At 38.8% G+C, this 26480-nt stretch overlaps 1 protein-coding gene across 2 annotated transcripts; it reads right to left on the reverse strand.

Moving 5' to 3' along the window:
• Positions 1-470: 470 nt before the first annotated feature.
• LOC101743461 (luciferin 4-monooxygenase) lies at positions 471-16286 on the reverse strand. Of its 2 annotated transcripts, none has more exons than XM_012692657.4 (12): positions 16096-16286; positions 15436-15624; positions 14280-14487; positions 11664-11862; positions 10306-10428; positions 9006-9180; positions 8076-8216; positions 7090-7215; positions 5511-5594; positions 4754-4900; positions 3149-3314; positions 471-1794 (listed from the first exon to the last, which is right to left on the reverse strand). In XM_012692657.4, exons 2-12 carry the CDS (start codon positions 15589-15591, stop codon positions 1667-1669), a joined length of 1653 nt encoding a protein of 550 aa, XP_012548111.2. In that variant the 5' UTR covers positions 15592-15624; positions 16096-16286; the 3' UTR covers positions 471-1666. The 2 variants fall into 2 exon arrangements, with proteins under 2 accessions (XP_012548111.2, XP_021205392.2); XM_021349717.3 differs by having other exon boundaries at positions 15436-15638.
• Positions 16287-26480: the final 10194 nt, after the last annotated feature.

Below are 26480 nucleotides of genomic sequence, written 5' to 3' on the forward strand. Positions count from 1 at the left end.
TAATAGTAATAATAAATAATAATAACGTATACTTGAAGAGCGGGTTCCCTGGACGGCGCATCGGACAAACGCATAAGCCCTGGAAGAACTAGGCGTCTCCTTAAGACTCTCCACCATTTGCGTACGTAGGATTTTAGAGTTTTTCGGTCACGTTGCGAGGAAAAAGGATGACAATCTCGAAAGACTTCTCATCACCGACAAAGTGGGAGGAAAGAGGCCTAGGGGGCGTAGTCCCATGCGCTGATCCGATCAGATTAAGACGACTTTGAAATCCAGCATCAATGTCGCGATCCACTGCGCGGAGGACAGATGTGAATGGAGGAACATAGTCCTAACAAAAATGCTCAGTAAACGACCCTCAGAACTGAGGAATACTACGCACGGAGGAGGAGGACTTGAAGAGCAGTAGATATAGATTTTCTTAAATTTCACTTTGGTTATTTAATTGACGGAAATAATAATAAACATTTCGGTATTTGACAATTACTTTATTAGATGCTTATTTTGCATACGGATTAGTCAGTGCTACGGTGCCGTAACATTTTAATAATTAAATCTACAACTAAATAGTAACTACTTTACAGTTAACTTATTCCTCTCCCTGCAAGGTTGCCTGGAAGAGATCGCTTTCAGCGATAAGGCCGCCGATTTATATACCGACTTTTGTTTTATTACTTTACTGTGTACATATTAAGGTGTTATATAAATAAAGAGTTATTATTATTATTATTATTATTATTACTTTTTTGTAAATACGAAATTCTGTTTGAATCTAGAGATCAAAATAATATTGAGAAAAACGATAAAATTTTATGATTCAACGTTTTCTATATAAAGTTTAAAGCATTCGAGGTGAATTCAAAATATTATTCTAAGGTATATCTATCATAATAATAAAACAACAAAAATCATAACTACCTATATTATGAAACAAAAATTAACATAATCGTAGAGGTCAATCAATGATGGCGGTAACCTTCGTACTTTTCAATATAAAAAATAATAATAATAATTCTAACGAGCGTAATATATTACGAAACGCAATTTAAATAATAATAATAGTACATCCATCAAACTCATTGTAAATATCGAAAGTATTTTATTAATTAATACCACGGTTACTTTGGGACATGATTACCATCATCATGGCCCAAAGCACTGAAGTAAATAAAAAAGTAAATTTAAAACGTCCTGTGTACTATCTCGTTGTGACAATGCCGTTTTATTCAGATTCCACTGACCGTTACATATTTTTTTTCTAAGAAAAAACATACTTAGCACTTATTCACGGCCGATTTCCACGATGATGGAATAATAGTAACAAAAATTAAAGCAACAAACTTTATAAATTTGCGTAATTACTAGTAATTATTAATTACTAGTAATTATTAATTACTAATAATTATTAATTACTAGTAATAATTAGTATTGTAAGCGCGCGCGGGTAGTTTTTACGAACCTAGCTCTATTACTGCCCCGATAGGTGATATATTGTGATGTCTGTGAAACTCCTAACATTAGGTGCACTGTGAGCTTCTTCAATTATCTAAGCAAGGCGTGCTTCAATGACAGTTAGTGGCCTTATTTAAAATTGCTCGTAAGGTTATCTTCGTAAAAGTTCTACAACGTGTTTATGAAGAGCCTTTACTAAATCTATCTCCAATCTTCATTCTTTATCCATCTCAAGAGCCATTTCTTTTATTTTCCTTCTGTGTACTTTAGTTGAGGCCGTCATTGGTATCTCGTGGACGAATATCACCCCGCCCCGGAGTTGTTTTCCATCCGACAATGTTTCTGGAAATTATATTTTCATATTATAAAAGTAAAAGGACCCTAATTTTAAACATGTTTTCATTTCAAACCTCGAACAGAGCACGCGAGGGACAGCTAATATAAAAAAATACCTGTTTAAAAAGTGACGTATTTAGGTATTTCCAATCTGTGCTTCAAAGTTTACCCAACATATAAATATGTTTACATTTTAAAATTTTATTTGTGTTTTGTTATTTTTAAGAATTTTTTTAATTTTTTATTTCTTAAGTGGCTGGACGAACTCACGACCCCCCTGATGTTAAGTGGTTACCGGAGTCTACAAACATCTACAACGCAAATGCTGCTACCCACCTTGAGATATGAGTTCTAAGGTATAGTTACAACGGCTGCCCCGCCCTTCATACCGAAACGTATTACTGCTTCACGGCAGAAATAGACAGTGTGGTGGTACCTACCCGTGCGGACTCACAAGAGGTCCTACCATCAGTAAGACTTAAGACTGGGAACCACTTTTTTGTTATATGTATGTAAATCTGCTGCTATGTTGTTTTTCTCGCAAATTTCTGGATGTTTGAAAACGATTTGTCAATTTAGATAGTTTTAACGATTGAATTAATAAAGAAAGTAACTTAAGCACTGTAGTTATGTAATGTCACTATCCAACAAACAGGGCATACATTTAAATGGTCCAAAAGTAGGCAGGGTTTCCTCTTTAACCCGAACTCCGTCATATCACTACATAGTATAAAACAAAGTTGCTTTCTCTGTCCCTATATCTGTCTGTCCCAATGTATTCTTAAATCTTTAAAACTACGCAACGGATTTTGATGCGGTTTTTTCAATAGATAGAGTGATTGAAGAGGAAGGTTTATATGTATAATAACATCCATTAAATGGTGGAGAAATCAATAATAAATTACAGTTTCCGAAGCGAAGCGACGACGGGTCGCTAGTCAAATATAAGCCATATTAGAATTTTATCAGTAAGAAGAAAACCTTGACATAATTGGATTACTTAAGTATAAGTAGGATAATTTTTCGACGATAATTTTACTGGTGGTAGGATCTCTTATGAGTCCGCGCGGGTACCACCACCCTGCCTATTTCTGCCTTGAAGCAGTAATGCGTTTCGGTTTGAAAGGTGGGACAGCCATTGTAACTATACTGAGACCTTAGAACTCATATATCAAGGTGGTTGGCGCATTTACATTGTAGATGTCTATGGGCTTCAGTAACCGTTTAACACCACGTGGGCCGTAAGCTCGTCCACCCATATAAGCAATAAAAAAAGTCCTTATCATGAAAGAGCTCAATACCTATTGCCAGTAATTGATACTTAAATACCACAGCCTAGAAGGTTATAATGAAGTTGTACCTCTAACTAGATCCTTGATGTCTTCAGCGTTGACTTCGTGGCCGTCTTTACGGACGACGAGCGCTACCGCAAGGTCCCCGCATTCGGGATCCGGTATCCCGGTTACTGCCACGTCCAGCACCCCGGGATGATGACGGATCACCGCCTCCACCTCGACAGGTGATATCTAAACAGTATAACAATTGACTGTGTTCTTTAATTTCATTCAATAATAGATTTTCTGTATTAATTATGTGAACGAGACAATGATCAATTAACATCGCGTGATTTAGCATCCACAAGCACTGCCTGCGAAGGTCATAAAAAAATGAATACTAATTCTTTGTCCGAGATTCTAGAAAAATATTAAGTACCTACATCGTTACAATTATTAAACACCCTTGTGATAAAGCAGTATCACGCATGCCCATCCATATAAAGGGTCGCTGTGACAATATTGGGCAGGTACTCGAAAAATTTACAGTCAGCTTAAAAATTATTACAAGTGGTAGCCTTATACCAACTCATTCATCAATTCATAATACGAACAAAGGCAACCCCACCCCTTAATCGAAAAGTGTGATGATTGCTACCTACCCACACTTTACAACTACTTCATTTAAACTACTTTCATACTTCCTACTTCCATTTAAACTGTTGTAAAAGGATTGTTTCCCAATACTTACACCTATAAGAATACTCTCACATTTAAATAAAAGTATGATAACTTAAAAAGAGCACTCCTAAATCTTATCGCTGTAAAAAATGTCGCCGGCCGGAGTTTTTATAATGCTGAGATACTGCAACCTGAACATTTTTGTCATGAAGTCGAAGTTTTCAGTGAATATGAAGATTATTAACGTGTCCCATAGCATTGCTTCCCAGTAGAAGTCGCCACTATAACGCTGCTAGTGTGAGCCCAACCTCCTACGAGGTTCCCGCGCCCAGAGGACGTATTAAGACCCGACCACTAAGCAACTCCCCTGTATTCTCCTACCCTCCCTGTATTCTCTAACGTCCGATCCCAGCCCGAGATAGTAGGGAGACTACGGCAGACAACACTTGAACCAAACACGCAGCTCACCTTAAGGATGTTCGGCCGGCGGACTCACCGTGCGATGAGAATGCGCCTTAACAAATTTAGCTTGTTTTTCAAACTTAATTAAGGCATGATGAATCAGTATTAAGCATAGAGTTAGTATTTTGCGCCTTACCAAATTTAGCTTGTTTTTCAAACTAATTAAGGCATGATGAATTAGTATTAAGCATAGAGTTAGTATTTTGCGCTTTACCAAATTTAGCTTGATCTTCAAACTTAATTAAGGCATGATGAATTAGTATTAAGCATAGAGTTAGTATTTTGCGCCTTACCAAATTTAGCTTGTTTTTCAAACTAATTAAGGCATGATGAATTAGTATTAAGCATAGAGTTAGTATTTTGCGCTTTACCAAATTTAGCTTGATCTTCAAACTTAATTAAGGCATGATGAATTAGTATTAAGCATAGAGTTAGTATTTTGCGCCTTACCAAATTTAGCTTGTTTTTCAAACTTAATTAAGGCATGATAAGCATAGAGCTAGTGCGTAGGTTATTTTACATTAACTCCATAGTATTAAGCTACTTGCATGGTTGCTCTTATATTTGAGTAGGAGTTTGATGCGTTCGACGAAAAAGAAATTCCAGTCATCGTCCCTGTAGAATGTGTCGCCGGTTTTGAACCAGCGATCCTCGGCGAACGTGTCAGCAGTTGCTTCAGGGTTTTTGTAGTATTCCTAAAATTAAAATATATTTTTGGCAAACAGTTTGTTTATTCTCATCTTTCCTCAAATATACTTAAGCGTAGTTGCAAGTAGTAATAATATGCCTATTATAACTCCATACCTGTTGTTTTTTCCTACCTATTTTAGTGACCTCGAGGGGTCATACTAGATTTACCTAGCGAGTAGGTGAGCTCGCGGGGTTCTAGCCTGAGGACGTTGTTAACCCGTTGCTAGCACTAGCAAGAGCAGCGCTTCGCAGAATCTACCATCGGATCGGAAACGCGACCTAGTAAGACGATCCCGCGAAAAACTCAGTGGGCTGTGTCTGTGGGTTAATTTACTAGTCTAACGGTGACCGATGTTTGAGGTACCTAAAAGCACAGTTATTGGATCGGGAGGATCTGAAATGACGTATTTAGGGCGACGTCGACTTTTTACCATTCGGTCCGCAGGATTGGGTATGCAGTTACCGGCGGATTCGACAAGAGGGTTTCCGTGTCGTGCCGCTTTGTAATGGCTAGTAGTAAGAGCGGCAGGATCCACGGTATGATATTTGTAGACCGAAAAAAATTGTTATGCTATTAAAGTAGTTACAAACTATTTTCATGAAAATACATCATACTTTGAAAATGCCAGGACTTTTCATCCAGAGTTCTCCAGGAATGTTCGGTTCGGTAATATCTTCTTGTGTCTCCACATTTATTAGCTGTGTATTCGAAATAAATAGTATATAAATCATTTGATACGTCAATCTATTTTAAGTATAGTTTTAGTATAAGCATGTTTGTTTGCTTTCAATGTGTTTCTGCATTGTTAATCCTTCGACTTTGAAACCTAGATAAATAAGTGTAATCCAGCCAGCAATGGAAGGCTTACAAATTTTAAGAGTCAATAACCCGACTCGCCGTTAGCATCATTAGCATCGTTAGCGTATTCGCAGTCATTCCTTCCATTGAATATTAGAATTATCAAATAATATCGGTTTCCATTTGGAATTGGTTCATTGCCCATTTAGGTTTTTGAAGCGTTTCCTTAACGCATTGTACTAAGATGGCAGTAACCAGAAAAAATAATTACTTTCAAACAGAACAACTAAACAACAAGTTTATGCTTAATTTTTTGCACTAGATGAGTGAACGAGTTCATAGCACATCGAGTATTACCAGGGTCAATAGACATTACAAACTTAATGCCACCCTCCGTCTTGAAAGGTAAAAGTTTCCGTTTTATTATATAACTTGCTGACCCGGCAGACTTCGTAGTGCCTCAATCGATAAATAAAAGACCTAAGCTTTTCTTTAAAATAAACTTAAAACAAACAAAAGGAATCCGTCCGACGGGGGGGACATCAAAGGAAAAACAAAATTGTTATTTTTATTTAATTCCGAACATTTTCATTCATTTAGTTTCCTTTTAAACATACTCTGGACTTCCATAAATAATTCAAGACCAAAATTAACCAAATCGGTCCAACCGTTCTCGAGTTTTAGCGAGACTAACGAACAGCAATTCATTTTGGTATAATACATAGATAAAGGCTGTACCTACCCCCCAAACCGAAACAAAACTACTTCGCGGCAGAAGTTTTTTTTTTTAAGAGATTTTATGACCTGGTAACTGAGACCTTTAAGTCATGTCTTATTTTAATGTATATTCTTAATTTTATGAAAAATGATATTATGGAGTGAAATGAAATGAAAATGATTAATTTGAGACATTAATCAACTGGGATGAAATTAAATGAGATGATATGAGATGAAATCTAATCTCAGTAAAATGGTGGTCATTTACTAAGATTTTTTCAATTGACTTTCTGGAGGATCCCGAGAAGTTACGTCCAGCGGCTTTGTTTCATTTTCCCACATTTGTGCACTTTCACAGATATTAAACGGTTAATAAACCACCATTATTACACATTTAAACCCGAAGAAACACTAAATAGACAAAATAAAACAAATCACACAACTTCACTCCTCGCGTTCCCGCCAAAAAGTCGCGGCAGAAGTAGATAAGTGAGTAGTGCCTACCCTCAACATAAAGTATCATTAATAAATTCCGGTTGGCAATCACAGTTATCTGGTATATTATTCAGGAAGTGCCGCTGCCTATTCTCTAGTGAATCCTTAGGAGATTAAACGACACACGAGAATAGATGGGTTAGTGCTACTTTAGACCAGACATCACCAGTTTAATTTACTCACTCGATATTGGAAACATCCTAAAGGCTTCCCGCACGATCCAGGAGCAGGATTGTCACCGTAAAATGCAATTCCGGTCAACTCGCTCATGCCGTATATATTCAACACTTCGGTTTTAGGGCTGACGCTCTGAAATTAGTAAACAAACATATTATTTTACGTGGAAGCTACTTTTTGCTAACGGGTAAAATGTGAAATGCATCAAATGCTTAAAATATTGAAAGTCAAAATGTTTTTTTTTACTATTACGGTTTTATCAGCTTTGTATGTATGTAAGTATATAATGGAGTCTTCGAAAGTCATATTCAGATTTTTTAATTAATTTATTGCCCTTGTAGGCAGATGTAGCATACTGCCCATCCGGTGGTGAGTAATTATCTCCGTCACCCACGGACGTCAGCAATGACAGGGGCAAAGCCAAGCCGCTGCTTCAAAGCCTATCTTAAAGTGATTTGGGTGTTTCTTGTCCTGTGCCGCCGCGCACCGGCCGGCCGTCAACCTTGTACATCAATATTACGCGCTTGATCATTATTGCTGCGATGTTATTTTAAAGCTGCCATATATTCTCATACTCATTAAAATACTCATAGCGAGATACTCATTAAAATTAAGTAAGGGCAAATTTCTTTAAAATTAAATACTTGTAATGAATAACGTATTGCATTTATTTGGACACGGATTAATATCATCTTTATAAAAACTCCTTGACAAATATAATGCTTTATTTTAGAACAAATTTGGTTAGCATAAAAAAGGTTATAGTTAGCCAACCTTAAAATATAGAGATATGCTGTCGAGGACTTTTTTTTAGGCATTTTAAAGAGGAACAATTCTGTCATACATTATTTTAGCGAAACTTTAACCGTTTCCACGTAGCGAAAGCTCTCAAAAGGAAAAAATAAAATAGAAGTAGAATACGGACGGCAGTATTAGTGAACATCGACCGTCGAGTGAATCATATATCTTAATCATATAATATAGGCACTTACTTTGATTTCTGTTACTAACTCGAGCGGGACAGCACTACCACCCATCATGATGATGTCGAAGCATGATAAGTCACATTGATCACGGCATTCCGGCTTCATCAGGGTTGTCATCATTGTCGGGCTGAATATCGCAAACGAAGGCTGCAATATTAAAAAAACGGCGTAAATAATCTTGAACAAGAGAACATAGCTTTTAATTAATTTTAATCTTATTAATTTGTAATAAGAATTTAAATATTAAACTTATCTTTATAGACAGGCAAACTTACGGCCCATCTATCTAAGTAGTCAGTGACGTTTATGAACATCAAGAACTGCTAAGTAGCTCCCTACCTACTCGTGACGTCTTTCCTCAGACCTCGTTTGAGGAAGAATATGTCTTGGCGCTCATGAAATAGGGTGAAGGGGAGTTCATTCCAGAGCCGGAGATGACATGTGACAAAAAAGATTTCTGGAAACGCACGGTAATCTACATCCAAGTCGAAATCTATATAATATATAATCTATAGTTATAATAAAATTGAATTGCTGTTCGTTAGTCTCGCTAAAACTCGGGAACTGCTAGACCGATTTGGCTAATTTTGGTCTTGAATTATTTGTGCAAGTCCAGAGAAGGTTTAAAAGGTAGATAAATATGAAAATGTTCAGAATTAAATAAAAATAACAATTTTGTTTTTCCTTTGATGTGTCCCGCGTCAGACGGATTCCTTTTGTTTGTTTTAAGTTTATTTTATACAAAAGCTTATGTCTTTTATTTATCGATTGAGGCACTACGAAGTCTACCGGGTCAGCTAGTGATCTATAAAATGCAACAAATACCTAATTCTGAAGGGATTTTGGTTGAGAACCAAAAATATTTTACATAGCGGTTTTAGTTGCACCTTAAGTAAATATACCAACGACTTAACCAAGCCAGAAATGTATACGTACCTTATACGTGTTGATAAGGTGATATGCATGCTCTGGAGTTACAGTCAGCGACGATTGGAGTCGAGGGTACTTTAATATCGGCGAAGCAACGAAATTTATAATAGCTGTCAACCATTGTATTGGAGAACCAATCATTGCCATTCGAGTAGGTGTCGGAAAATTAAAGGATCTACACCTGCAATCAAACATCACCGAAGGCAGACTTTTACTGTAGGTAGGACCTCTTGTGAGTCCGCGCGGCTAGGTACCACCATCCTGCCTATTTCTGCCGGGAAGCAGTAGTGTGTTTCGGTTTGAAGGGTGGGACAGCCGTTGTAACTATACTGAGATCATAGAACTTATATCTCAAGGTGGGTGGCGCATTTACGCTGTAGATGTCTATGGGTTCCAGTAACCACTTAACACCAGGGTGGGCTGTGAGCTCGAACTCGTTCACCCATCAAATCAATAAAAAAAAAACACGACCGATGACTGCAGTACTGAAACTCAAAACCATTTAAAAAAAATGATACAACAGTCTAGGGGAATGCGAGGTATGTTCTTCATCTATGTATGTTTTTTTTGAATGCATGGATCGGTGGACGAGTTCACAGCCCACCTGGTGTTAAGTGGTTACTGGAGCCCATAGACATCTACAACGTAAATGCGCCACCCACCTTAAGATTTATGTTGTAAGGTCTCAGTATAGTTACAACAGCTGCCCCGCTCTTCAAGCCGAAACACATTATTGCTCACGGCAGAAATGGGCAGGGTGGTGGTACCTACCCGTGCGGACTCACAAGAGCTCCTAGCACCAGTAATTACGTAAATTATAATTTTACGGGTTTAACTGTTTTTTACACGATGTTATTCCTTCACCGCAGAAGTCAATCATGAACATTTGTTAAGTACATATTTCATTAGAAAAATTTGTACCCTCCTGAGGGATACGAACACCGTTGCATCGCTAGATACGATTGCACCGGACGTCTTATCTTTTAGGCCACGACGACTTCAAAACGGTCATGACTTCATGTCATTGTTAATAATTCCATAATATATGTATATGGGAACCAGTAGGTACAATGTTGTTTTGCTAGATCGTTTCAGTGTTAGTGAAGCGGGCGTATAGAAATTAAATTACTTATATAAATCTTGTCGCTTTAAACAAATAAGAACCCAAAAGGCTGCAAATCGGTGAAGCAGCTACCTACCCTAATGCAATTTCCCGCACGCCCACCGGTCAGAATAGACGGCCAGACTTATAGAATTATTGTACCATTTATATAACATGTCTTATTGATCTCTCATCGTTACTTACCACAAATAAGGTGATGTAATGGCTATATTCTTGTGGGTCACAGCGGCAGCTTTAGGCAAACCGGTGGTGCCACTCGTAGCTATGAAGAAAGCCACCGTGTCTTCAGGATCGAAATCTTCAGCTCTAGAATTAGGAACAATTATAACTTTTATTACAATTTTAAGGGTAAAAAGCGACTTTTGCTGTGGTAGATAAGTATGACGATATTTTAATCGGCTTAAAAAACGGAGGAAGTTTTCAAATCGATTCATGTTTATGTGTGTTACCTACCTGTGACCCATTTTCTACATGACACAATTTTGATGATCCTTTTTTTTTAAATTAAAACTGGGTCGTCTCATGTGGTCGCCATTTAGTTTTTAGTTATGCTTAATGATGCGCATTTAAATGACTTGGATTACATATTTTAAGAATTTCAGATTTTATTTTCTCGAATTATATTTTTTATTTTTTGTTAAAAAAGTTTATTATCAGACGTGAGATTAAAGTGTCGATTATATTGTAATAGTTTCCAAATGTGGTTTTTATTATTATTGCTCATATGGGTGGACGATCTCACGGCCCACCTGGTGTAAATGGTTACCGGAACCCAAAGACATCTATAACGTAAATGCCACCACCTACCTTGAGATATGAGTTCTAAGGTCTTAGTTTTTACAGTACAACGGCTGCCCCACCCTTTAAACCGAAACGCATTACTGCTTCACGGCAGAACTAGGAGGATAGTGGTACCTACCCGTGCAGACTCACAAGACGTCCTACCACCAGTAATTACGCAAATTATAATTTTGTGAGTTTGATTTTTATTACACGATACTCTTCCTTCACCGTGGAAGTCAATCGTGAACATTTTCTAAGTACGTATTTCGTTAGAAAAATTTGTACGCGCCTGGGATTCGACCACCGGTGTATCGCTCAACACGAATGCACGGGACGTCTTAACCTTTAGGCCACGATATATTTAAATATCGAATTTAATTAATTTTTACATTGTGTTTCTAATCTTCAGACAAATAACATAATAATATATTAGTAAACGTAAATAACTCAATCCAACTTAAAATTCTAGCAATAACACTTTACAGTTTTACCGCAAAATGGTCACACGCTCAACTCAACTCATGTCGGTCGTCATCTTACTATTAAAGCGGAATTAAGGGGGATAGTTTATAAATGTTATGTATATTATATACATAACATTGTTATACACATATGTTTAAGTAATATCACTATCACACTACACCTACCAAGGTTCATCTCTGCACTCCCCTAAGGTAGACTGTTAGAGAATGCCTATGGTATTAAGTCCGCCTTTATACTGTCTAGTATATAAAGCTATAAATAAATAAAACTCATACTTGAATTCGTCAACGGTGGTACCATCGTCATAATTCTCCAGGAATTCCGGGAGACTACAAAGGTAGTCTCCTTTGTCGAACGTCACGATTTCAGTATTTAACTCCAATTCGTTTATCACAATTTGCACGTCCGAGGCCTTCTCGCTCTGACAGAAGACCAGCTTCGGCGAATCAACAAAGAAGGTTGCTTTTAATTCATCTGTAAATAACGTTGGTTAATAAAAAACGATATTTTTTTTAAACGACGTTTATTTTCAGGGACATATAAATTAGACCATTCGGTAATTTTATCTTAATAAACAAGCACAATAAAGTTAAGAATTGCGTGCACCTGCATGAGTTCTACTCGTAAATGTCTTGGAGGCGAAATGCCCAGTCAGTTTGTGTATCACGTTTTTTTTTATTTTTATGGATGAGTGCTTACTAGTCTAGTGGCCCGGAGGCCTTTCCAGTTTCACAAGGACAGGTGTACGAGCCGGGCTCGACCAGAAGGGGCGGGATTTGCTAACAGCTACCCGAGCGCCTCCAAAGGAGACCTAACAACTCAAGAGTAGCTGCTTCGCGAATGAATCTACTACCGGATCGGAATCGCGACCCGCTGAGAAGATCCGGCGAGAAACTCAACGGGCTGATGCTTAGGTTAGATTGCACGTCGAACTCTTTGCCGAGTTCGACGAGTACGGTTACCGGGGTCTTTACTCTTAATGTTAAAGCGGAAGGCGTCTAATGCAAGGGTTATTGGATCTGATGGATCCGTAAGGACGTGTAAATGAAAGTTTTGAAAAAAGGAAATGTTTACGTTGTCCAAAATAAGGAAGCTAAATCAGGTATAGTCGATTTACGCTGAAGAGCACTACTCTCAATGGGCCGTAGATACTATTGTATGCTCTATCATCAGTACTTATGTGATAGGACTATTATTTTTATTCCTTTAACTAGAGCTTAGGGCCCATCTTGTACCTCCCGAGCCCATGGATTGAAACTTCGGACATGAACACGAAGTCCCAGTTGTTTTTAACTATGTGCAATTAATGAATGGAGCAATTTCTCCCTGCTCTCATTACCGTACGATCCCAAAAGTCATTTTACTTTTTATCCCATAGACACAGCCCACTTAATTTCTCGCCGGATCTTCTCAGTAGATTCAGTGACGCACTGCTCTTGCTAGGGTTAGTGTTAGCAAATTCTCTCAGGTTGAGCCCGCGAGCTCACCTACCGCCGTGCGTAACTAGAATAGCCTCTTAGAGTACTAGCAAAAAATAGAAAAAAATATATTCTAAGATATACATACCTTGTGTTCACGAACGACTTCCATGTTGATGGAATATTATTATATACATATACATTTATATTATGAAAATTTTAATATTTAAATATATTGAAATTTTCAATACATACATACATATTACAAGTACCTACGAAAGTTAGACTTGTCCCTTGAGACGGCTTGTGGTATTCACATACAAGTCTTTAAGTTCGGAGCCAATTAACATTAGGTAGGTCGTGAGCCACACACATGTAACACACACACATGTAAAATCAATTTTGATGCCCCTTATATAAATATCGGAAACGACGAAAAAGATTAGATCCATTCACGACAGAAAACCTTAATAATTACTTTAATATGACACAAATTATTTTTAGAGGTTACAAAAACAAAAAAAAACATAAATTACACCGAATACCTCATAATGATCGAGCCAATTTCAGACACGAGATTGCAGTAATTTAAAAAAAACCTTAGTATCTTGTCCATTAAATTCAATTATTTAGGATATTTAATTCCAAAAAAAACATTTAATTCTATATTCGATACCTAAATTACTCGGGACAACATCTTTTTTTTTACTTTTGGATATCTATGTAATTCGATGAATACGTAAAACCTGCAAAAATTAGGGCTGACCCATTCATTCGCATTGTCAATGAAATATGAAGAATTTATATTGTCAATTGATTGAGATAATGTCGTAAAATTCTTTCTACATCCAAGCAGTAGTGTTAATCAATAGTTTGATTCCAGACATATTTTTGACTGTAAATCATCTGCCTTTTTTATTTATTGCATAGATGGGTGGACGAGCTCACGGCCAACTTGGTGTGAAATGGTTGCCGGAGCTCATAGACATCTACCTTGAGATATAGTTCTAAGATCTCAGTTTTTACAGTATAACGGCTGCCCCACCCTTCAATCCGAAACGCATTACTGCTTCACGGCAGAAATGGGCAGGGTGGTGGTACCTACCCGTGCGGACTCGCAAGACGTCCTACCGCCAGTAATTACGCAAATTATCATTTTGCAGGTTTGATTTTTATTATACGATGTTATTCCTTCACCGTGGAAGTCAATCGTGAACATTTGTTAAGTACTTATTTCATTATAAAAATTTGTCCTAGGATTCGAATACCGGTACATCGCTAGATAAAAATGCACCGGACGTCATAACCTTTAGGCCACGACTTCATAACTCAACAATGAACTCTTATCTTACTGTTTGCCGTTATGAAATATCTTCAAGCGAAACCCAGGCAGCGACTTGAGAATGTCAATGACACGAAAGTATTTTTTTTTTAATTCTTTGAAGCAATTACTTATGCATAAAATAGACTTACGAATCGACAAAGTTCTGTCAACCGCAGCGATAACCACTCCGTTGTACAAAGCCGCATAAAACGGTATCGCCAAATCGATATGGTTCGGAGCTAATAGCACGAGAACATCGCCCTTCTGTAGTCCTTTCTTCCTCAGAGCGATGGCGCAGCGAATGGAACGTTCTAGAACGGATCCACTAGACTCTGCCTCATCCGTAGCTCCATCGATCTATTAAAACAAACATATTTAGGTCTGTCTACTTTTTAAATATTAATTGGACTTGAACCGGTTGTTCCATACTAACACGTGAACTACTGTCTGGGACCATAGTGATCTATGCCATATTCATGCAATGAGGTGATTAAAGTAATGCGATCACTCGTTACGTAGAAGGAGAGCCTGGTGGATGGATGGCCTAAGACTTTGACTCTCACGGATCTTTTGTCCCAAATAATTTTCAAGCTAAAGCTTAAACTAAGCAGTAGTAGCTTTGTCAAGATAACATTGTCTCTATTTTGACTTCATAATGCATTTGCTAAAAGCCCTGTTATAAATAATCGGCAACGAATCTTATTAACGCTGATAAATTGATTAAAATGTGTATGTATTATATTATAATGTATGTATGAATGTGCTATAATATCTAGCTATCGTTTGTTATTGTAAAACAACAAATAACTTATAAGAGTTTGTTTTGTGCAATATTGTCGTAATATGGTCTGATATGGCGCATACCATACCCGCGCATACCCTACTCCGCATACCGTAACCGTAATACCGAAAAGGCAGTTTTAATTAACTTTTTCACTGGTGGTAGGACCTCTTGTGAGTCCGCACGGGTAGGTACCACCGCCCTGCCTATTTCTGCCGTGAAGCAGTAATGCGTTTCGGTTTGAAGGGTGGGGTAGCCGTTGTAACTATACTGAGACCTTAGAACTTATATCTCAAGGTGGGTGGCGCATTTACGTTGTAGATGTCTATGGGCTCCAGTAACCACTTAATACCAGGTGGGCTGTGAGCTCGTCCACCCATCTAAGCAATAAAAAAAAAAACTTTTACGAGTCGCGAAAACTGAACATTTTTTTGTTTGTTTTAATGATCGCGCTTAATGAAACTGTTCATAAGCTCGTAAGCTCATAAAGTTTACTAATAATATAATTATCGAAACTTCTTTACCTGTAACGTAAAATCTGGACCATCTCTCAGACTTTGCAGTATCAGTTTACCCAGATGGAATCTGTCATTAGGGTTGCCCGAATCGGCAACTATTCTAGAACTCAACTCATTCATGTACCAATGAACAGAATCATTCGAGCGTCTTTCTTGAGACATTTTAGATGATTATATTTGTGGTCTTCAAATTATCTGCAACAGGTGAACTGAAACAGTGGTGTAATAAAATACAGTAGTGCAGTATGCAGTATAGAATTGAAACAGTTATAAATGTTGGCGATGAAAGGTAAGCCAGTGTTTTTGTTTTCGTTTTGTCATAAATCTCACGACTCATGTTACGGTAAACGGTTATCGTCAGCGACGGACATGAGTGATACCAGCCGTACTGTCAGCCAATATTCTCTACGGAGGAGTCTTTGGTATTGTGTGCTCCTGCGGCTTTCACTAACCACATATATTTCTACCGCAATTAAAATTGCTTTAAAATTTTACCAACTGCTATCTTATTATTTAGACACTAAATATCCAAATTATAATAAATTTTCTATGGACAGCAGCTTGTCCGTATCCCAGTATTGCTAATGTCGACGAACATGTCTACTTATCATCAAGCTATAAAGTCATATGTCTGATTGAAGGCAATGAAAATAAAACTTTACTTACTTGTGACAAAAGAAGCTAAGTTACTTCGAACTATTCAAACAAGATTATACGTTATCTTTAGGGTAAATAGACGTTACGTTCGATAGATTTTTAATTACTGCTCGATTAATGTTGGTGATGATTTACGGCAATATGTCCGATCATTCTAAAGTTCTTTGTGACACAGGCACAGTGATACTACACACACGTGTTTTATTTGATTGCTGTTTTGTAAGGGAATGAATACACTGCATATTACTTTTATGTATGTAACTTTTTTTTTATATTCCGAGTAACTTTCGATTGAGGTTGTTCTATGAGTTATTGGAATTTTAATTTTATTGACTATAAATTAGGAATAAATTTAGTTTGAATTTAGCCGAGAACATGCACTCTGATTACGTATTTGCGAATAGTGCAATACGCGTTCTCCCCTATTTGAAGTTCAGAAATATGTATGTTTCGAATTTGTTCCCAAAATTATAGACAGGTAAATGAAATAGGGCTTCGGCTGGTCGTAGGACCGTCGAGGCGGTTCGCCCGGTTCTTGTGAACTGGGTGAATCGTGACAGAGGACGCCTCACTTTCCGGCTCACGCAGGTGCTCACTGGGCATGGTTGCTTCGGTGAGTTCCTGCACCGGATCGGAGCCGAGCCGACGGCAGAGTGCCACCATTGTGGTTGCGACTTGGACACGGCGGAGCACACGCTCGTCGCCTGCCCCGCATGGGAGGGGTGGCGCCGTGTCCTCGTCGCAAAAATAGGAAACGACTTGTCGTTGCCGAGTGTTGTGGCATCGATGCTCGGTGACGACGAGTCGTGGAAGGCGATGCTCGACTTCTGCGAGTGCACCATCTCGCAGAAGGAGGCGGCGGGGCGCGTGAGAGACGCACAGGCCCGCCGCCGTCGAGCGGGGGCCAGGGAGGCGGATATCGCCCAAGCCCTGGCCCTCTAAGTGTTTCGGGTCCCCTCACATGTCGGCCTGGGGACCGGCGAAGGGGGCCTAAGAAGACGACGTGCAAGCTGCTCTGCACGCGTTTTATGCATGAGCATCCGGGTGATGGAAGGCCGGCTATCCTCAACCCACGCTGGTTCTGACCCAGCGGGGTATTCCGTAGGATAGACCATTCTAACCGGCGCCATCTAGGCGGGCTTCGGATAGCCTGCCGACCGAGAGGGCTGGTGGTCGTGGCGCCGACGACCGCCAGTCCGGCGTCCCGAGGGGGAGGGTGATGGGTGAGATGTGCTCCGTACTAAACGCTTCACTTTCCCCCCTTTGCCTTTTCATGAGTTTTGTCTCATGCGAGGTTTGGACGTTGGTTGTTGAGAGACAGGAGGTTTTAGTCGGTTCGACTCCGACATGCCCCGCCCTCCATCCCCAGTGAAGGGCGGAAGTCCGGCGATTTCCTCATGACAAAAAAAAAAAAATGAAATAGGACTAAAAAAACAATGGAACAGTTAATCGGAAATTTAATTGAAATTGATTTATTATGATCAGTATTTGTCGCATTGCTTCGTGCGAAAATAGATGGTAAATCTCTTCTAATAGTACTATCGACACAAATATCAATTTAAACTAATAAAAAAGGTTACAAATTTGCCTTTTATCAATTTAAAATTTATTTATTTACATAAATAAACAGAACTATCTTCTTAGATAGTCTCTTCGTTGCTGAAGGTAATGTCTAGCTTAAAATGTTGATAACTCGATGCACTATGCTTCTCCACATTTTCCTGTACTCGACGATCTTTATAGCCTTCATTATTGGCATTGACATTCGAGCAATGTGTTCTACCTATGATGGTTTAAGGGGCCGAGAAATGGATGCTCAAAAAGCAAATTATAACCCAAATGACGGCCACCTACGAGATGGACCGACGACCTGGTAAGAGCCGCTGGGTCACGTTGCATGCAGGTGGCAACGGACCGGCCACACCGGAGATCCCTTGCAGAGGCCTATGTTCAACAGTGGACAGGCTGAGATGATAATGAGATGATGATGATGATGACCAAAATGCAAGTCACGCAAAGAGCCATGGAACGGGCTATGTCAGGCATTTCTATACGGGATAGAGTGCGCAGTATCGAAACAGTAGACGAACTGGTTTCATCGACATAGCCAAAGTGATTGCTCGGAAAAAGTCGAGACGGTCATATATGCCGTCCCACTGACAGTCGGTGGAGCACAAAAATTACTGGATTGGAGACCTCTTACTGGACGTCGTAATGTGACATAGCAGACGTAGCAGACAGCTAACGAGGTGGACTGATGACCTGGTCAGAGTGGTCGGTAGGTACTGGATGCGCAAGAGACTGAATAGAATGGGGTGCATTCGAAAAGACCAACATTCAGCATTGGGTGAACACGTCTATACATTATACGAATTAGCTGTGACAACCAAGGCTGGATTTAAACTTAATGCTGTTCCTTGGCACCGGAAAAAAAGTTCGCCCCAATACTGGAATTTTACTTAAGCTTATAGTTTATATATTTTATTTCTCAAAATTAAAATAACTCATTTATTGCAGAAACTTTATTAAAATATGTTATACTAATTATATTCCAAAACCATAAATCTTTTTTTTTTTTTTTTTAACAATTATTAATTTGGCTCTAACAGCCTGGCCACGGGACATTCGCCGATGCGAATATTCGCGCGGTGCGAACGGCGAAGCGTCTAGCGACTAAAACAAGCGCATAGAAATGTACCTAACAAGCCACGCGCACCGGCGACCGGCGAAGCGACCGGCGAAATGTACCGAGCGAATCGCGCGATGCGGCGGGCGAGCAAAACAAATGCATGAATACGGACGGCGCGAGCCACGGAGTCGAGCGGTAGTCGCGGCGAATAGTGCAGTGATTAAATGAGTTTAGTTGTTTTCGCCGCGAAAAATTAACGCCGAAATTTTTATATTTTTTATTTATTTTTTATTTTATATTTTTAAAGTCGTCGTGGCCTAACGGACGTCCGGTGCAATCGTGTTGAGCGATGCACCGGTGTTCGAATATCAGGCGGGTACCAATTTTTGTAATGAAATACGTACTCAACAAATGTTCACGATTGATTTCCACGGTGAAGGAATAACATCGTGTGATAAAAATGAAATCTTCAAAATAATAATTTGCGTAATTACTGGTGGTAGGACCTCTTGTGAGTCTACACGGGTGGGTACTACCACCCTGCCTATTTCTGCCGTGAAGTAGTAATGCGTTTCGGTTTGAAGGGTGAGGCAGCCATTATAACTATACTTGAGACCTTAGAACTTATATCTCAAGGTGGTTGGCGCATTTACGTTGTGGATGTCTATGGGCTCCAGTAACCACTTAACACAAGGTGGGCTGTGAGCTCGTCCACCCATCTAAGCAATAAAAAAATAAAATAGCTGAAATACTAGCTAGACCAGCTATTTGGAAGTCTAGCCACCCAAAGTATTTCTCGTACTTCTTGTGGAATTCTCCATCTATAGGTATACTCCGATTCTTATTCAAATCATGTACTTCACAATCTTTTCCAAATAATAGGTCCTGAACCAAAAAACTATTAATTTGTAAGCAATATCGAGATAATTTCGATATAGACATTTCGCTGTCGGACTTCCTTACTAGTCGCGGCGGCGAACGTGAGTACCCGTGGCCTGCAAACGGTGTTGCGCGAATGGTCGCCTCGCCCACCGCTTCGCTGTTCGCACCGCCGATCCCCGTGGCCAGGCCGTAAGGGTGACTCATAATGTTATATTACATAAAAAAAAACAACTAAATAAATTTCATTAATTCCAGAAAATAGAAAAATCGATTGTTATTTTAAATCTCCAAGGAAATAAATTGATTAAATCACTTGTTTTTTTTTTTTTTTACCAAAACTGCCAAGATTAAAATTCACAAATAATTAATGAATTATCAATTAAACAGAAAATTATTCATTAATAGAATTAATTAATTATACTGACCAATCTTATATTAAAAAAAAAAAGTTCACTTTTAAAATTTTGCCGCCATAAAAAAATTGCCGCCCTGGGCATTTGCCGCGTGTAAATCCACCCTGGTGACAACCGAATGCAGCAACATAAAAAAAAAAAAAAACTATGCACGACTTATATGATAATCGGTCGTTTACGCTATAGATTAATGGGCGATAAATATGGTTAAATAGTGCTCGTGTTCTTTATAGGGCTTGTTGTTATAGATAAAACATGTGTTAGTATGTTAAATATGTCTAAACTGAGGTTAGGTTCTGTTAACAGAGTGTTTGAATTGATGTTTAAAATTTTCTCGTTGTTACCAACGTTAATATTTGGGTCCTGGAAATATTACTGTGTCAACTCGCCCTCATGGCCAGTTGAAATTTGCTGGTGGTAGGGCGTATTGTAAACGGACACGGATGGATACTAGTATCTTGTATTTATGCTGCGGCATAAATGCCGGCCTACGGCTTGAAGAGTGGCTGGAAAGACTTCCGTCTTTAAAAATGGAAACTTAAATCTCATGTCATAAATTGTGTGGCCTAGTTCGCGCTGTGATGCCAATGATACCTGGTAGCCATTACACATCTGAGCTGTGAGCTCATTTACTTAATTTTCCAATAAAAAGGACACGAATTACAAAAACATTTCGATGTGTTCCAAAAAGAACCTAAAGCGCAATTCGTTCCAGAGACCAGTTGTACGTAGCAAAAACGATCTCTAGTAAAGCCCTGTGGATAAACACAGGAGCACCGTATAGAAAAAATGAACTCCAGTGACTGATGGTGCGATTTCTAACAAGGGGAATTAAAGAATTATTTGAATTCTTTTCTTTATCTACGGACACAAAACTGAACGACGAATTTCACTATGCCACTGAACGATGTAGCTACAGATCACGTGAAAAGGTCTCAGATTGCCGCATCAGAGTGCTCAACAGTGAGCGAACGATTGGAGGAGGGAGGAGCCAAATCTACCATTCAGTAAACACCTTTGCTGTAACCCTTTAATTTCACAATTGTCGCAGATATCACATACGTATTGCACATCTTACTGCGTCGACACGTCGGTAACTAGGGAACTGAGTCTCCAATGAGCTAATCGACTTTCTGTACTATTCATTCTGCACCAAATAGTAGTAAGCTCGGTCCCAATAGCACAGTTAAACTGATATCTATAAAATACTAAGTAATTATCGTTAGCAGAACTATATCTATTGAACTTCACATAAGTTTGGTGGTAGGACGTCTAAGAAGTACGCTCGGGTAGGTACCACCACCCTGCCTATTTATGCCGTGAAGCAGTCATGCGTTTCGTTTTGAAGGGTGGGATAGCTGATTTACTGTAAAAACGGACACCTTCGAATTCATGTATCGAAGTGGGTGGTGGCATTTACGTTGTTGATATATACGGGCCCCGGTAGCCATTTAACGCCTTTTCGGTCGTGACCTCTGAATTGTTCTGATGGTGGAATGGCAACTCTTTAGTTTTTAATATTTTAAATAAATTGAGAAAGCAATTTGTTGAAATAGCAATTACTGGATTAAGAAAAAGACGGTAAAGTATATACTAGTCAATCGATTATTGCAAAAGTGACGTTTTAGAATAATCCTAAACTCAAAATTCGTTACTATGAAGTCATAGGATGGCCGGGTTGTAGCGTGTAGATATATTTTATAGTAGAACGACATGAGCTCAGTGTGACTTGTTTTAATGGCGGATGCACAGTCTGGCAGTGTTGCCATATAACTACGTTGTTTACCTAACTGTTACCACCAACACCGGATGCTTTCGGTTGCTGTAGACGAATAAAATAAAGTTAGACACTTTATAAATGGTAATCATTTGTGTGTTTTATCGGTAGTAGAACGTATTATGATTCCTTAAACATTAACACGACAATACTCTGATAAGGGCTTCGATTATCCACATAGTGAAGAGCCCTAACACGTGGATAAACTGTTTCTTCAGTTTCCTGATCCAAATATGGCTAGGATCTAATTAAGATTGATCGCGGAACTATTATATTTATATTCATAAATTTTAATTACAGAAACCAATGCATACATTTGATGTCAGCACGTCTATCAATCTAGTCTTGTGTTGAGAATTTTAATCAATTGTCGAATGTACTTATTATTTATCATTTACATCTTTTAATACGGTGAACAGTCCCTGACTGATGTAATGATTGTGTATGTAAAGCTAAAAAAACTGGTAAACTTTATTTTAGTTGGGTTACCACCGTCGGCGAAACAGTCACGCCTTCCGGTTTGAAGTGTGGAACAGTAAAGTACAATGATTTTGAATCTACTTACTCCTCTGTTCTTCAATAAAGACTAAAGAATAATACTAAAAATATTTCGCTCTGAAAGTAGGTTTCCAAATGGTTCGGAAATTACCACTATCCTTTGTAATTTAGTGGAAAAGAAAAAGTGAGTTTCCATGTGATTGGTATATACAGTTAGTTATTTCAAGAATGTGACTTTAATCTTAATCTTTAATCTTTACCCGCAGAAAACCAGGTTGGTCATAATTTCTTCTTTTTCTTCCTCTCTCTTCTTCAACCTGTGTCCGCCCAATGCTGTGTGTGAGTCTCTTCATATGCACTCAATTCTTTTCGGTATTTGCCTTTCGCATCCATGCTTATCTTATAAAAAAAAAAAAAAAACTGAGATTTATTACGGGATTGGTTACATATAAGCGGTTTCATTACACTATGAATGTAACTAAAGCGTAAACTAACTAAAGCTAAAGATAAAACTAAATTATATTAAACCAAAAGGCGTCAACGTCGAAGAACATCTTTCGAATTAAGTTTTTTTTTTTCGAGACCTAACGATCTGCATATGTTTTTAGCAGACCGCGGGCCCAAAGATCGAATGAAGGTTGCTTTAATATCGTTGATTGCTAATTTGAAATAGAAAACTGCTGCAACATCAATAATCAGTGTGTATTCTTCTTTATTCCGAAGCCACCGTCGTCACAATTCCCTCAAGTAGTTTGTAAATTATTTAGTGGATAATGAGACAGCGAGGTTGTATTTCTTGAAAATTACATAGCATGACGTTCGCTGCGGTGTTCGAAGGGCGTCCAATTGTCGATATAATACACGGTAATAACAGTCACCGGTATCAGTAGTTAACTTATATGCTTAATTAATTGAAATTAATGCACTTTTTCAACAACGTTGCTTCATTTGCCGTTTGAATGAAGCATTTTGCGCTGGCACTTCGTTTTGTTCAGAAACGGTGAAAGCGGCCCTTATGTTTGACCTATTACGTTGGGCTCTTCAAAACCGATTATTTTGTAGCTATTAGAGTAATATATTATTATATTATGTAGAAGATATTTACATGTACATTTCTTGAATTAAATTGAAATTGAAATTTGAAAGTTGGCTCTAATTTTAATGCTATCTTGTTCTGCTATCGCGGTTTTGAAAGAATAACTTACTATAATTTGACTCACGTGTGATTTTAAATTATAAAGGTCTTTGAATCAGAAGTTATCTCTCCAGCCAGCGCTTTTTTCTAGGAATTTTCTCTTTCGACTATTTATATTTTCTTGAATAAGGAGCTCGATAGTATACATACTATTTAAATTATTAATCGCAGTACGCCAACATTCTTCAACTGCTTATTCTAAATTCTATCTTAAGTACTTGCCTTACGGTATATTTTTAAACTCATATTAACCACATGGAACCTAAATATTAAGACGGTCTACGGTAATTATATTTTCTTCCGAGTCAGAGCGCTGACATTAATAAATATTGTAGGCTATGTTTATTTCTATGCATGACTTCGACGATAATTAAAATTACTGTAAAATTTTAACACTACCTAACTTAAGACATTTATTTTGATACTCCTAGTGAAACTCATCTCATTTTAGAAGTGTTTTAAAAAAATTAGATAAAAATAGGGACTCTTCGTCGATTTGAGGATTACTTGTTCAACAGTCAGTGCGAGTTAGTATTTCAACCCGGCGAAAAGCACAGCAGTGTTATTTCAAAGGGGAAACTCACCTTATTTCCTCCCGAATTAGGAGGAGAAATATCACTCCCCCGATCACCCTCTTCGGCCAACCTATACCCTGAGTCAGGAAGGTTGAGTACCTGGGAATCACCCTGGATGCATCCATGACATTCCGCCCACACATAAAAACAGCCCGCGACCGTGCCGCATTCATTCACGGCAGACTCTACCCCATGATCTGTAAGCGGAGTAAAATGTCCCTTCAGAACAAGGTGACACTTTACAAAACTTGCATAAGGCCCGTCATAGCTTACGCGAGTGTGGTGTTCGCTCACGCGGCCCGCACACACATAGACACCCTCCAATCCCTACAATCCCAGAAGTCGTCGTGGCCTAACGAATAAGACGTCCGGTGCATACGTGTTAAGCGATGCACCGGTGTTCGAATCCCGCAGGCGGGTACCAATTTTTCTAATGAAATACGTACTCGACAAATCTTCACGATTGATTTCCACGGTGAAGGAATAACATCGTGTAATAAAAATGAAACCCGCAAAATTATAATTTGCGTAATTGCTGGTGGTAGGACCTCTTGTGAGTCCGCACGGGTAGGTACCACCACCCTGTCTATTTTCTGCCGTGAAGCAGTAATGCGTTTCGGTTTGAAGAGTGGGGCAGTCGTTGTAACTATAATTGAGACCTTAGAACTTATATCTCAAGGTGGGTGGCGCATTTACGTTGTAGATGTCTATGGGCTCCAGTAACCACTTAACACCAGGTGGGCTGTGAGCTAGTCCACTCATCTAAGCAATAAAAAAAAACCTAAACGACGACCTGGGCCTTGAATCAATCCAGAAATACATGAAGTCAGCGTCGGAACGGTACTTCGATAAGGCTATGCGTCATGATAATCGCCTTATCGTTGCCGCCGCTGACTACTCACCGAATCCTGATCATGCAGGAGCCAGTCACCGTCGACGCCCTAGACACGTCCTTACGGATCCATCAGATCTAATAACCTTTGCATTAGATGCCTTCAGCTCTAATACTAGGAGGAGCAGGCTTAGGGACCCCAGTAACCGTACTTGTCGAACTCGACAAAGAGGTCGACGTGCAACCTAACCCATGCATCAGCCCGCTGAGTTTCTCGCCGGATATTCTCAGCGGATCGCGATTCCGATCCGGTAGTAGATTCATTCGCGAAGCAATTGCTCTTGAGTTGTTAGGTCTCCTTCGGAGGCGCTCGGGCAGCTGTTAGCAAATCCCACCCCTCCTGGCTGAGCCTTTGCTCGCCCACCTGTCCTGGTGAAACTGGAAAGGTCTTCGGGCCACCAGTAATCTCTCAATCAAAAAAAAAAGAGTTGGTATTATTTACCTTTTGAAGACCTTTATCTACTGGATTCACTTAACACCAGGTAGACCGTCGCATTTATCCATCCAGAGCGGCAAATCAAATTATATCAGATATCTGAGATATCGTGAAGAGTATTTCGTATTGAAAATAGATATTTTATTTATCGCCGTTTGTCTATTAGAGCAGCGCTGTATCTAAAAGTTAGACGAGAGCTATCACGACCGCAGACATCGATCAGTAAGTTTTCCGAATTTAAAATTAATTTTTTTTTTGGTTCTTAGATGGATGGACTAGCTCACAGCCCACCTGGTGTTAAGTGGTTACAGGAGCCCATAGACATCTACGACGTAAATGCGCCGTATTTAAAAATATTCCGTTAAAATATGGTATTTAAGTGAGGAAAAATAGTAGAATTATTTCAATTTTTAATTGGTTCCGGATTTGTGTGAAAAGAAATTTTAATCGACTTCAAAATAGGAGAAGGGACTTAATTCGTCATTTTTAAATGTGTTAGTTATCTCAAAAGCTTTTTTTAAGTGAACCAATTTTGATGATATTTTTTCAAAGTCAATGCTTCTCATGCTGGACCCACTTAAAATTTATCAAAGTATCTAAAATGTGGTTCGAAGTTAACCATGATAACGAATATCCGAAGGACATCGACCACGTTCATGATATTCTTATTTCATTTTGTCGAAATCGGTTTTATTTTTTTTGTTAAAATTTTCTATTTTTGTTATTAATAATAAGTACCCTTCGAATGCATACCTGATCACCGATTGTACCACAAAATATAAGGGCAGCAACTCCCAATATTCGAAGGCGTGACATTCCCCCACTCTTACTCTTTAGGCCTATACCCTAGCGGTCAATATCCTGAGGACACCCAACGAAAAAGGACGATGGGTTAAGTTAGGGGCGGAAGTGTACACTCGAAGGGTTACCTGTCAAATTATGACGCCAGGGTACGAACATAATTCTTATCCCTGGCTCAGGGTTGATGGCGACGGATTATAATTGATCGGGAAGAGAGCGAACCGCTTCTGTCACGTACCGTCGCTTGCTTCAGAAGCATCTACTACTACATCTGCTCGTAGAAGTGGAGCATCGTG

Source organism: Bombyx mori, chromosome 16 (assembly GCF_030269925.1).
Source record: "Bombyx mori chromosome 16, ASM3026992v2".
Classification (NCBI taxonomy): domain Eukaryota; kingdom Metazoa; phylum Arthropoda; class Insecta; order Lepidoptera; family Bombycidae; genus Bombyx; species Bombyx mori.